The 13,936-nt window shown below is 43.0% G+C and overlaps 1 protein-coding gene across 4 annotated transcripts in view; it reads right to left on the bottom strand.

The window, feature by feature from the left end:
• Window positions 1–13,936, bottom strand: part of OFD1 (OFD1 centriole and centriolar satellite protein) — a 36,765-nt gene that overhangs the window by 16,593 nt on the left and 6,236 nt on the right. For 3 of the 4 annotated variants that reach the window (XM_054581068.1, XM_054581064.1, XM_054581066.1), the window contains exons 4-10: window positions 13,605–13,673; window positions 13,487–13,517; window positions 6,900–7,007; window positions 5,398–5,534; window positions 4,933–5,106; window positions 2,703–2,809; window positions 795–914 (exon numbers count right to left, since the gene is read on the bottom strand). In XM_054581068.1, coding sequence (XP_054437043.1) covers window positions 795–914; window positions 2,703–2,809; window positions 4,933–5,106; window positions 5,398–5,534; window positions 6,900–7,007; window positions 13,487–13,517; window positions 13,605–13,673 — 746 coding nt within the window. The remainder of the gene's footprint in view (window positions 1–794; window positions 915–2,702; window positions 2,810–4,932; window positions 5,107–5,397; window positions 5,535–6,899; window positions 7,008–13,486; window positions 13,518–13,604; window positions 13,674–13,936) is intronic. The other variant, XM_054581067.1, reaches the window with a different exon arrangement.

Below are 13,936 nucleotides of genomic sequence, written 5' to 3'. Positions count from 1 at the left end.
GCAATAAAAAGAGGCCAAAGATTAAGAAATACTCAAGCCCCTCAGGCAAGTCACCTCTTCACCAAGATTTCATTTATTCAACAAATATTAAACTGAACACGTCTTATGTGCCAGACATTATACTAAGCACTAGAGAGAAAAGGTACCTCATGGGCTTAATGTCTTTGCACTAAGATATTAGTCACTGAAACACAATAAAATTCAGACTATAGAAAAGCCATAGTAACCACAGCTATCCATATTTTCCTTTCCCCTTTTTTTTTTTTTTTTTTTTTTTTTTTTTTTGCTTCATAGAGTCAATTTATGTTTGTTTCTTCTGACTCTGGACTTTGCGGAATCTTGACGGACTACAAGGCACATGTTCACCGACAAACAGTAGAACCACTAAGTAAAATAATTTAAATTGATAGATACCCGCATCTTAGTAGCAGTATAAGTAGGGTAGAGGAGAAGAGAACTAAAAGTGATTATAATTCCAATTTTATTGCTTATCAGCAGTGCGAGCTGAGCATGTCACAGGGAGCCCTAAAAATTAAAGCAAATCACAGGCCCTCAATACCTGTTACAGAGGCTATGAGTAACAACAAGCAGAGGATGCTATTCTCTGCATTGCATCTTTTTAGAACTGTCTTAACTCAGACACTCATGGGAAAGGTTTGGCTATCAATGGAAACATGCATTTTTTTTAAATACTAACTTTCACCATAAAATATTAACCATATCTACTTCATTAGTCTCTGTTTCCATCAACTTAATTCAAACACATTAGTTCTTTAGAAATGCCAAACAGTTACTTCAGAATTTCATTCTTGAGCTTCTGCTCATAGGTCTCCTCCATACTCTTCATATTCAGCTCCCGTCTCTTAAGTGCATCACTCACGCTTTTATTTTTTTCTTCTTGTAGCTTCTGGGCCCTGAAATTAGCAAAAATATATAAAAAGCTAATTACAAAATTATAATACCTGAAATAAAGCCTTGGGAGAAAAAATAGCATGTGGTTTTAGCTCCACAGACTAAAATGGTTATGCAACAGTCACCGCTGGGAAGTAAGCAAACAGAGCCCCAAGTCCTCCATCTATTTTATGAACTGACCACGTTATGATGGGTCTGAAGCAGCACATGGAGCTATACGGTGGCACCAGGCTGGAGGGCGTGTGAAAGCGTCAAGGCCAAAGTGCTTTTTCAGAGATGATTCACACTTAAATAACGGTTACTGGTGATAAATGGCCATAATCAATTTAGAGGTGAAAGAATAGTGCTATTAGCTTTAGCAACGCTACAAACCAAACTTCAGTTGGTGTACTTTAGGGCTTGTTTCTTCAGTAACATTGTTTCTGTGATATTTAATTGATTAGCCCATAGCTATTAAAGATAGAAAGTTTATTTTTGGCATTTCATAATCTAGTGATTGAATACTGAAAAGAGTGCAGAAAGAGAGCACAAAAGTTAGATGGACCAATCAGAACTTCTAAACTACTGAAGGATGGAATGGTTTTCAATAGCGACACCTCAAGTCACCCACACATCAATTCCAGACCCATGGGGGTTAGGTTCACAGGTAACCATCGAGCCATGAGAAGTACTAGGGAACAGGGACTACTCCCAGCGAAGGGTAAAAGTGCCATGTGTTAGCTCCCTCTGCTGGCTAATCTGTAAAGCAAAGGAGCCATAAACTACATGTGCTAGTCTTAGAAGGGAGGAAGAGTTATGGGAAGTGGAGGTAAAGTGATGGTATGTATAATCATGAGCTATGTTCACCAAAAATTTTGTTACTTTCCTTTTCTCTCTCATGATCAATTTACCACTTCAGTACTGTCAAAAAGACAGTTCGGTAGACAGAGAGGAGAAATCAAGAGTTGAGCCCATGTAAATGCGAGAACATTCACAAAGATGGAAACAAACCCTTTAATGAAATAAGAGTATTTGTGAGTGTGTTAGCTGGTGTGGCTCAGTGGACTGAGTGCTGGCCTGCGAACCAAAGGGTTTCCAGTTCAATTCTCAGTGTGCGGCACATGCCTGGGTTGCAGGCCAGGTCCCCAGCAGGGGGCATGTGAGGGGCAACCACACACTGATGTTTCTCTCCCTCTCTTTTTCCCTCCCTTCCCCTCTCTAAAAATAAATAAATAAAATCTTTAAAAAAAGAAAAGATTATCTGTGTCAATTAATAGCAGAACCAAATGGGAAAGATAGCTTATTCCAAGCTTACAGACTGGTGATCTTGCTGTTAATCCCAGGTAAGACTTGAAGAAACACTTGTCATCTCTTAGAAAAAGTACACACACGTCACAAGACATAGTTTGACCCAGTACTAGTCACGTCAGCCACCATATTTCCTTTGACAGCAGAGCAGGTAAATGTGTCTGAAATTCAGTTACTATATGCACGTGCAACCATTAGATCTGAATGACTGAATGTAAATGTGAGCATGACTTGTTAAAGCATTAGCACCTTCTTCAAATGATTTGCCTGGTTTTACTGTAGCCTGATGATAGCGTCTCATTCTGCTTTTCATCCCGATGTCTAGTATTTCAAAAGTGAAATCCCAGTCTTTGCTTCTCTTAACTTGTGCTTTTTAAAACTAGACGATAGCAACTTTACAACCAAGAACTCTACTTGGCAATTACCATTAGAACACTTAGGCCTATGTCGTTCTTTTTAATCTCCTAGATTCTGAATACCCAAAATGAAAACATATTACTTACAATTCAAAAGCTTCAATTCTTTGCTTCAGCTCTGCTTCTCTGCCTCTTAGCAAATCTATATCTTTTAGTAGAAGCTGCCGTTGAGCATAAATTTCTTTTGTTTCCATCTGCACAGGAAAGCATTAATTTTTAGCAAGCGAACTAAAGAAAATGAAACAGATTAGAACTAACAGACTGCTTCCTAAATTCCAGAAAGCAATCAAAGTACATACATTCACGGTAACAATTTCACTTTCAAGAGGTTTCCCTTCAAGATACGCATTTTGCCTGTTCTAGTTACACAAAAATGTATTTCCTCCCCCATGACAGTTAAGCTACACTACTCCATATTTCTAAAGTCCCTTGTGTAATTGTTCTACTTAATTGACATCTCTCAGACACTTACTTAAAATTCTGATAAGTTCTTCAGCAAAAAAAAGAGTAAAATGTACATTCAGGAATATAACTCAACGAAATAGAATCCCCATGGTTCAGCAGCTGTTGTCTGAGAGTTTCAGCTCATGAGTCCTTCTCACACGGCATGAGCAGGTTCGTATGGACCCCTGAACGAAGGCCACACTTCCACCTGTGTGTTCACTGAGTATCATGTCAAAAAGCACGCTGGGGGCTGGATAGAAAAAGATGAGCAGATACAGTCGCCCCCGTCTTTTAGAAAGTTCACAATTTACAAATGGAGAGAGGAACAATCCCTCTATGACCTAATGATGTCCCCGCCAGAATCCAGTCCCCAGAGCAGGAATGAGGCCCAAACGGGTCCATCCGTGGGAGTCAAGGGAGGCGCCACCAGGAGGCGGCATTCAAGCTGCACGTCTGAAGGACAGGACAGTTATCCCCCAAGGGGAGAAGGGGAAGGACATTCCGGGTGGTGGAGTAAAGGCATGGTGCCTTTTATGAGGATGGCAACCTGCTCCAGAGCCTTCAGAGAACCCGCTAACTAAATGGGGACTCGCGGCTGTTAACTGTCGGGTGGGTCTGATCTAGTCAGTCACCTACCTTGAAGGTGGAAGTGTTAGGGTGAACACAACCCAATCATCTCTAAGGCCTCTGCTTCCAACATTTACTTTTAGAGCTCAAATGAGCCCAGTTCCCCAAAATGCTATACAAAACTGTAGAGAGGGTACAATTACCATTACTAACTGGGACTTACTGAGAAGCTCCAGGCAAGGGTTGACTGGGAGGATGCCTCTCCCCTCCCCCACCCCTGGCCGGAGTAGATCTGGCCGCACCCAGGAAACCGAGCCCCAGGTGCCATCCGGTCTGACACAGCCTCGGGAAAGGAACCCGTTTTTCCTAATGGAGCGGATCCAATCCCTCCTGCCCACCCACATTCCCGGCCACTCCTCAACCTCTCCACCTCCTGTCCTGCCCCTTTCCTGGGTGACAAGGTCAAATGGCCACATGGCTGACACTTGCAGCCCTGGACTCCTCTCTTCCAGGGCCCCCTGCCTTTGCTCCAATGGAAGCACACTGCGTTTGGTTTCCAACTTCACCTAAAACCTCAACCTGCAACTCTGTCCTCTGGGTCCACCCTTACTCTTCTACCCGTCACTATCCCCAGACCTGTTCCTTGAGGCCTTTGAAACTGCCGCGGAGCCCTCCCTTCTCCCCTAGGCTAGAGCCATCCGCCCTCTCTTCTGGTCCCCCTCACCATCGTGCCGAACCCCAACGCCTTCGGCTGAACGGGCTGCCTTTCTCAAATCAAGTAAATTCAGCTCCATGCAGCTCCACTCTCCAAAGGTGACTGTCTTTCTGCCCTGGCTGACCTCCCAAATGCTGCCAAGAGCTACAGCAGAACAAGCAGCCTCGAGCACCTGGGTTGGTCCACGTCAGTCCCAGGTTGCCCACCACAGCAGGGCCCCCGGATCAGCTTGAGCAGTCCTGTGTGCTCCAGAGAGCTGCCCCGCCTTCACCCCAGCACCCAGTGCTCACGTCTGGCCGTCTACTCCAGGTTGCTACGCAACCCTCTCGTCTGCCACTTATTTAGCGTGAGTCGCTCACACGCCTGACGCAGACATTCAGTTTTCCTCCCAGCAGTCTCAGAGGGAGGAAGTCTGCGTATCGCTTTCCAGGATGATTCTTCCACTTGCTCCTGACCCCAGCCCCTACTGCTCCCCTGGGGCCTTCTGACACTGATTGTTCCAGCAAGCGCCCCATCTCTCTTCTGGACTTTGAGCCAATCTGTTGTTAGCTACAGGAAAGAGATACCCAGTAAGTGATTTTAAAATATTACCTCCTGGTGCTTTTGAATTCTCTCAAGGGACATCTTTTCCCGAGAAAGGAGGGCTTCAGACTTTGCTTGACAAGCTCTCTCAACATCATTCCAGAACTTCGCTAATTCCGCCTCAGACTTCCTCTTCTCTTCCATTTTAATTTTTGCTATTTCATTATTTTTAAAGTGCTTCAACTGCCAATTGATCACAAATAACTGTAAATACTAATAATGAGACTTGAAAAACAGTAACAGATTTAACATTCGTGCTCTAAATACATTGAGTTTCATTCATTTTTAGTTTCATTTCATTCGCTGTCCCTGAGGAATCATTCAAAAGGCAAAAAGACATCAAGTGGAAAGAAAAATATATGCACAACAATATATCACATTCACTAATAAAGATTCTAGATATTTTCCTACATACCTAAAAATGAAAAGATAAGCAAAAATACCATTTTTTAATAGCAACAAGATAAAATTTACCTTTTGTTGCATTTCTGCCTGAAGCTGCTGTTCTATTTCTCTCTTATATTCATTCAATTTCAGTTCTAAAGATTCTAACCTTGGATGCTGAAGGTATGCATCTGCAAACTGATCATCGATAAGCTGAAGCTTCTCAGCTATTAAAAAATAGAACAGGAAATTAGGTCAGAGGTGTGGTCACATGAGCCAGAGGTCTGTTCAAAAGAGTATACTTAGGGGAGAGTACAGGGATGTCTGCAGTTTACTGTGAAATAATTCAAACAATTACGATAGATTAATGGATGGACAGAGAAGTGATCAAGCAAGTAAAATACAAATTGAATGGTGAAATCTAGGTATATAAGTGTTCACTGTACAACTTTTCAACTTCTTTGAATGTTTGGCCATTTTCATCATAAAATGTCAGGGGAAAAGAAAGCAGAGTACAGTTGAAGTCAGAAAACACTGGCATCCGTTTGCAGAATCTAGGTACCAAAGCAGAGGGTTCTTTTGTTGGTCTTTGATGAAAGTTGAGTCACATGCTCAAAATGCTGACTTTCACATGAATCAAAGATGATGAGTTTCAAGTGTTCCATTTTACAGGGAAGGACGCAGATGCCTGCACAGTGTAAAGGACCCCGAGAGGCTACGCACGTCCATGATGGGGACTAGAGCCGGGTCTGCGGATTGTCTCCCACTCCAGTGCTCTCTCAGCAGACCCAGCACCCTCAAACCACATGTGGATTGGAATCAATCATGCAGCAAAGCACAAACCCAGACAGTAAAATCTCAACCACGGAAACACCAACGCCCACCAAAAAATATGCACAGGAAAAGGCTGGCAGGAGTAGATTAAGGTATTTGAACTTTTATTGTCTTATACGTTAAAGACACATTGCTCCTTAAGAGTAGGCAGGGCAGAGAAGTGGCTTGCTCACAGCATTTGAGCCAGCTGTGCCCCTTCTGTCCTGAGCATACCACTAACGAAAGAGCAGCAAGCTAGTGAAGACAGGCTGTGCAGCGGGAGAGGCTCTGGACCACGGAGCAGGAAACATGCACTCTAGCCTCGGTTCTGACCCAGACCGGGGGTTTCCCAGCTGCTTTTCCTTCCTCTGACGACCTCAGTTTCCTCAACTCTAAAGTGAACTGATGGGCCATGGACTTCTCTAGTTCTCTGCCATGCAGACTCTAGGGTCTGCTCACGGCAGTGGCTATAGAGTGATGTTAGATGAGACACAGAGGAGAACCTCCCAGCTGAGAGGTTTGACCCAGCACACAAGAATGTGGGCCCCTGCACCCATGTGAGTTTTAGAAGGTGTCGCCCTGGCGGTCCCGAAGGGAGGAGCGGCACTGGAGAGCAGCGCCTGGTCCCTTCCACCACCAGCGCCCCAGGGAAGCATCACCCCGCCCGCAGCTTACATCCCTCCCAGCCCAGCAACACACCCGACACGGTGAAGCAGCTCATTTCCTTCCGCCCAAAAGGAAACAGGGGACTGGAAAGTATGACAGAAGTCTACAATTACCAAGAGAGTCTTTCCTGGGAAATACTGGAGTTGTCTGAGTGTCCGTGTCACGAGTCTCTTTGGCCTGATGATATTCTGCCATTTCTTTTAGAAACTCCACAAGAAAACCTAAAAAACACAACGTATATATTTTTGTCTCAAAGCTTTCCTTCATGCAACCATTGTTCAGTCCATTATAAATTTTGGTTTTATAACATTATCCTTTTTCACATTATGTATCTCTTTTATTTATTTATTTATTTTTAAAAAGAGGGGAAGGGAGGGCGAGAAACATCGATGTGTATGAGAACATCTATCTGCTGCCTCTCACACGCCCCCAACTGGGGACCTGGCCTGTAACCTAGGCATGTGCCCTGACTGGGAATCGAACCGGTGACCTTTTAGTTCGTAGGTTGGTGCTCAGTTCACTTAGCCGCACCAGCCAGGGCACATTATGTATCTTTTAAGAATAATTTCTGAGGGAAGTTCTTTCCAAGCATGACAAAAATCTAGATGCAATAAAAAGAAATATTTAACCACATAAAAATTAAGAATTTATATATGGCACAAAATAAAGTTAAAAGGTAAATGATACACTGGAAAAAAATATTTGCTATAATATGAAAACAGAGCACTAATTTTCATATCAAAGAGCTCTTACAAATCATAAAATTTAAAAAAGGACATGGACAAAGTTTATAAAAAAAATTGTAATGTTGAATAAACATATACCAAGTCATAAATAAATGCAAATTAATACTACAACAGAGGGATCCTATTTTCCCACTAGGATTGCTAAGATTGCAACTCTGATCATACTTGAAGTGTTGGCAAGGGGGTGGGGAAGTCCGCAGGCTGGGAGGGAAATGTCACAGTGTTTATGTGTATTTAAAATGCACATACCCTTCAATGTAGTCAAACAAGAAACTCAAACAATAAAACAACAAAACTTCCACCAACTGGTGGCTAATTAAATACATTCCTTAAAAATAATCACCTAAATCTATGGCTATAAAGAAATATTGGTGGCTAAGGAAGGCAAATTGTAGAACAGTAGTCTCTAATATAGCCTCATCTGTGAGTGTGAGTTTCATTGCACATAGACTTTTGGGTTGGTAAACTAAATTCTCGTAGGATAAACAGGAAACTGTTCATTCTAGTTACCAGCAGAAAGTGACATTAGAGAATACAGCCAGAAATTTCTACCTTTCATTCACTGGATACCTTTCTGGATAGTTGGAAACTCTTTTTAAACCGTGAGTTATCAATTAGTTTAGAAGTTTTTAGTTTCTTCAAACAGTTGAATGGACTCCTGCTTCTGCATCAGCCAAGAGCTTTTCTTTTCTGTTGATTTTACTTCCCCTAAAGTACAAATTAACTCTATTCTTTCATATTCATTTCCTTGCAGTTCCTCTTTCTCTCATCCATCTCTGTGCTCTTGGCCTTCTCCAGTCACAGCTTTTGGCTACTATTATTCCGAGGCCGAGTCGGGGTCCCTCTCCGGGAGAGGTAAACAACGGCAGCAATGGTCCTCAGATCCCATGGTAGATGATACTCTTTACAGAGGCGGCCCTCGGCCTCGGTTTCTCTAATGCTGTTACCTTCTCTCAGCTCTGCGGGCCTTTCCGCGAGCCCCGGCCCGTGCCACGTCCCGTTTATCCCCTGCCGCTGCACAGCCCCCCTCCCTAAGAAGGCTCTGTCTTGCCTCATTTACTCATTCCATCACTTATCTGCATCATTATGGACTCATGGATATTTATCACATTCTTTGGGATATAACTCATGTATCGTCACATAACTCATGTTATTTATATAACCCAGCTGTGGCCTATGGGATCTCTTTCATTGCGGACTTTCTGCTGCTGTTGTTGTTGAACACCTAAGGTTGGCACTGGAAGGTGGCCCATGCTCATGTTGTACACCATCTCTGCTCCAGCTCTGGAATCAGCCACTGCCCAAAGGAGCCCCGGCTCCTCTTATTGCGGGATTTGGTTAGAAACCAAATCTTAGTGCCCTAAACTGGGGGCTAGGTGTGCTCATGGCTATTGGGCTGTCATTGCTTCTAGAACCCGCGCCTGCAGAGCAAGGAAATAAATGAATATATAGAGAGATCTGTAAGCATCTCTCTCTGTATCACCTGTATCTATATAAGCTACACCGACGTCTCCAATGACTCCATTATCACATGGATCATTCTAGCCTGCTCCCCTTATCTGTAAACTCCCACACCAACAGCCAAAAACCTGGCTCCTGGCATCTACTGTCCATTTACCCAATCGTTCAATCCCGGCATATATGTACAGAACAATGGTTTTAGAATTGTTAATCAGGACCCCCATGAGAGAGAACTGCCACCTATGTATATACAGTTCCTTCTGCCTTAGTCTTCTAGTATCCCCAACTTCCAAACTTACTTACTCAGCATCTTTTTTTAAAAGTGCTTATGCTCTAAAAAGAAAAAGAAAAAGATTTGATTTATTTAGAGAGGTAGAAAGGAGAGAAACATCAATCAGTTGCTTCCCATGAACCCCCCAGCCAGGAGGCCAGCTGGCAACCCAGGCATGTGCCCTGACCAGGAATCGAACTTGCGACCTTTCCGTTTGCTGGATGAGCCACACCAGTCAAGGCCTAAGCACCCTTTTTCTCCTACCCCCTTCAGTAAGGTTACTACAGTTAGATTGTTTTGTCTGCATTCCATCCTGAGATCACCTGACCTCCTATATTTGCAAATATTAAGGTTCACTTTGTAAAGCTCTACAGGTTTTGACATATGTCTAGTGCCATATATTGTACGATTACAGAATCATAGATAATACTTCCACCACCCTAAAAAATCCCCTGTGATTCACCTATTCAACTTCCTACCTCTTTCCTCCAAATCCCTGGCGACCACTGATGTGTTTACCAATCTCTATAATTTAGCCTTTTCCAGAATGTTATATAAGTAGAATAGTATAGCACTGTAGCCTCTTCTACAGGAGTCTTTCATTAACAACATGCATTTAAGATTCACTTACAACCCTGGCTGGTGTGGCTCGGTGGACTGAGCATCAGCCTGCAGACTAAAATGTTGCCGGTTAGATTCCCAGTCAGGGCACATGCCTGGGTTGCTGGACAGGCCCCCAGTTGGGGGCATGCAAGAGGCAGCCTACTGATGTATCTCTCACACATTGGTGTTTCTCTCCCTTTCTTTCTCCCTCACCCTCCCCCCGTCTAAAAATAAGTAAAATATTTTTAAAAATAAAGTCAACTGACCCTTTTTTTTCTTTTGAGTGTCATGCTTCTGCTGTTATAGCTCACTACTAAACCCAAATCGCATTGGTTTTCTCCTGTTTTCTTCCAAAAGCTTTATAGTTTTGCATTTTACATTTAGATCTGCAGTTCATTTTGAGTTAATTTCAGTGTAAGGTGTAAGGTCTGTGTCTAGTTTCATTTTTGTGCCTATTGACATCCAATTGTTCCACTACCATTTGTTGAAAAAACTATCCTTCCGAGGGGGAACTCAACAGTTAAAAAATTTTAGCTTTAATTTACATTTAATAGGCTTAATAATTAATGCATGTAGAAAGCTATTGTTCCAGGAAGTGGAATGTCTTACCAAACCTACCCTGACTCCAGGAGACCCACAAGCAATTTGAACTTCATGCCCCAGGAGGACTGCAAGCCATCAAGATGGTATCTGAGACACTGCTCCAGGGAAAGAACGTCCAGATGCAAAGAATGGCTGGGATGCCAGGAAAATTGCCGGACTGCAGCTTGTACCTGACTAACCTTTTCCTCCGAATTCCAAACCCTTTACCTACTTTCTTCCTGAGTTCCACACCCCTTACCTACCCTTTTCTTCTCCTTGAAATGAGACATTAAGAAGGGTGCATAACCCCCCCACTTCTCAGATCACTGGCCATCGGAATAAAGTGCCCCTAAAAATTCAATCCTTGTCTCTACTTCCTGGTTCTGGTGATGACAGGCAGCGCAAACGCCAACTTTTCCAGCTTCACTTCCTCCAGTAAACTGTCTTTGCTCTCTGTCAAAATGAGTTGACTATATTTGTCTAGATCTACTTCTGGGCTCTCGGATCTGTCCCACTGATCTATGCAGCTATTCTTTTGCCAATCACAAGTACGGATCTTAACTTCCAGAAAGCAAAAATCCAGTGCCCAAGTTTTCTACCCTCATCCGAATTTTCTGCCCAGCTATTTTCTGGGCATAATCATCTCTGAAGGGAAAATTGGGGGTGAGAATGGGTAAGTGGAATCTGGGGCAAAAGCACTATGGCCATGTAACAGATCTGCAGCCTCGGAGTACAGACACAGCAAGGTAAGAGCACAGGTCCCTGTCAGGGAATAGACAACTGTTAGGTACAAAATATCTTTCTGCATGTTTTCTGATGGTCTTAATACATTAATTGGAAACCACCAATTTTCTAAATCACTTCATTTGAACAGTGGCTGTTTCACTGTTAGCAAAGAGTTCTAGCCCAACTTTGCCACTACGATGCCTGATGTGTGTGCTAACCTGAGTTTCAGAAATTTTACTAGGATGCTGGGTAAAGCTGGGAAGAGCTGTTTGCCGGTTGTTTTTGTGAACCAGAAGCATTTACAGAGAGTACGTAAAGTTGAAAAGCTATTTTTAGGGATAATGTAAATACATCTAATAAGCAGATTATTTCTTGCTATCCCTTTAAGCCCCAGGTTTATTTCTGCAGTAATAAACTACAGACACCAGCTACATACCCTAGACCTGTGCTGTCCAATATGGCAGCCACTATTCACATGCAGCTGTTTAAATTTAAGTCACAATTTTCCTTCTTGGGTCCCACTAGCCATTTTTCAAATGCTCAACAGCCACCTGTGGCTGGTGGTCCCTACCATAACCAGACAGCAGACACACAGACTTTCCCCATCATCACAGAGAATTTCACTAGACAGCACTGGCTTACAATATAAAATCTAGGGCCCCTTACATTGGACTTCGTATGGATAACCTACTTTGCAGTCAGTCTAGAATGTCCTGTGATCCAATTTACTTATCCTCTGCTACCACTACTCCAAAGACACCGGGCAACTACGTCCCATACTAATGGCTGGCAGAAAGTAGAACTTACCACTCAGATGTTTGCTGAGTGGTAAGTTCTGAATGAATGTGGTAGTGGGGGGAGTAGCAATGCTGACAACAGGCAAAATCCAGGAGTGCACAACACAAAAGGACCACGACAGAATGTTGCAGGCAGATTACTTTAAAGACCCAAAGAATAGTTATGCATTACAGGCAGGTTACCAGCTTATGCTCATGCTACAAGGTCCACCATCAAGCCTAGCCCATGGTGTGGCACCCTCGACAGTCGCAAAGGAAAAAGAATCTCAGCTTCCCCCCTTCTGCCTAGGGGAAAAACCCAGCTCTTCCGTTCTAGGTCTCTCTTCCCTGTGAGCCTCCTTGCTTCTGCACAGACGCTACACAGCACTGGTCTTCCGACGCTGCTGGTCACCAGACGTGTGGGGGGTTGTCCCCTCGCCCAATGAGTCTCTGTGACACCAGCGGGGTGCCTGACAATTTGACTCAATTCTGACACCCTCTCCCTGGAGAGCGCGTCAGACCCCACCGGAGAAGGGCTCCGACCCTGTCAGGGAAGCATGTACTTACGTTCCCCAGTTTCTGGGAGGGCGTAACAGAGGACAGAGATGAATATCCAGAGGGGAACGATGCGTAGGGTAAAGAGGTTTATGAAAAAGGGCACCGAGCTCCTATGGCGTCTGGGCACGCCACTCTCCCAGCACCTCCAAGTCTGCACCAGTTCAGCAGCTCGCCAAACCCCAGGCTTTGGCGGTTTTATGGACGCTTCCTCATACGTGTACAGCCAATCATCAAGTCCATTTTCAGCCCTTCTCCCTTCTCAGGGGAATGGGGGTGGGGCTGAAGAGTCCCAGCCTCTAACCAGGACTGTTCTTTCCGGCTACCAGCCCTCACCAGCAGCCATCCAGGAGACCAGCCCGGGCTGCTCCGTGAGCAAGAAAGACACGCCCATCACCGGGGAATGACAAGGGCTTCAGGAGCTCTGGGCCAGGAACGGGGGCAGAGACCGACATACATATTTTCCATTGTCTCACAGCAGTTGTGGACTCTATGAAGGGGGTTATCAAGGCCAAATGAAAACAACCTGTCAGGCCTGCATTAGCACTTCAGAATAAATATATGTGACACACTGCTGAACAGAAATTTCATTCTTTAAGCAAACATTAATGCGTTAATAAACTGGATTTGAGGGGAATATCTAGGATATAAAAAGACTTGATGTTCCAAACAATGGGTATCTTTACAAAGACAATATTTCAGTCCATTGTAGGGCTACTGATACTGTCTGCAATGTTCTTATTTAAGTATCTAAGAGCTATTAAAAATTGAAGTATGGAAGAAATGATCTGTATTTGTCAAAACAACAGATCAATTATTCTGTTTATTTAAAAGGTCAAGTATCATCAGCAAGAAAAATCAGAATTTAATTCAAATTAGATTCCTTATTCTTCCCCCTAAAAATTATTAGTTTCATACTTTTATAGGAAAAGTAAGTGACAAAAATGTTACTATATCTCTATAAAGATGAAGGCTCCTACCTTTTTTATTTTCCTTATCAAATCCTGAAACCTGTTAAAAGAAAACAGTTTACCTTTATTCAACGATTCAGCAATAATTAACAAACCAAAGCAGATTATAAAAACTAAATAATCCTACCAGTGATTTGTAGAGACTGGACTCAGGGTTGATTTTAATGAGTTGTAATAGGTCCTGCATAGTAAATACCTTAAGGGAAAAAAAGATTAATGCAGCGGACATTTTTTACATCAATGTTTAAATGATGAATTAGGATGTTTCTGAATATAAAACTAAGAATCATCTTCAGATTAAACAAAAAATAAGATTATAACTGTGTTAATATAAAATTGAAGTTCTTCCTTACACTACTAAATAAATTACAATAAACATGTTGAGGTCAAATAGATAAAATATTTTTCTTGATCATGTAATTAACCTCCAAATACTTCACAATGAAGATGATATGCCTA

The sequence above is a fragment of the Pteronotus mesoamericanus genome, unplaced genomic scaffold, assembly GCF_021234165.1.
Source record: "Pteronotus mesoamericanus isolate MK-2021 breed Mesoamerican mustached bat unplaced genomic scaffold, CSHL_Meso_final contig_65, whole genome shotgun sequence".
Lineage (NCBI taxonomy): Eukaryota > Metazoa > Chordata > Mammalia > Chiroptera > Mormoopidae > Pteronotus > Pteronotus mesoamericanus.
Note: the sequence above shows the minus strand (reverse complement) of the source record. Positions and strands in the feature narration are given on the sequence as shown.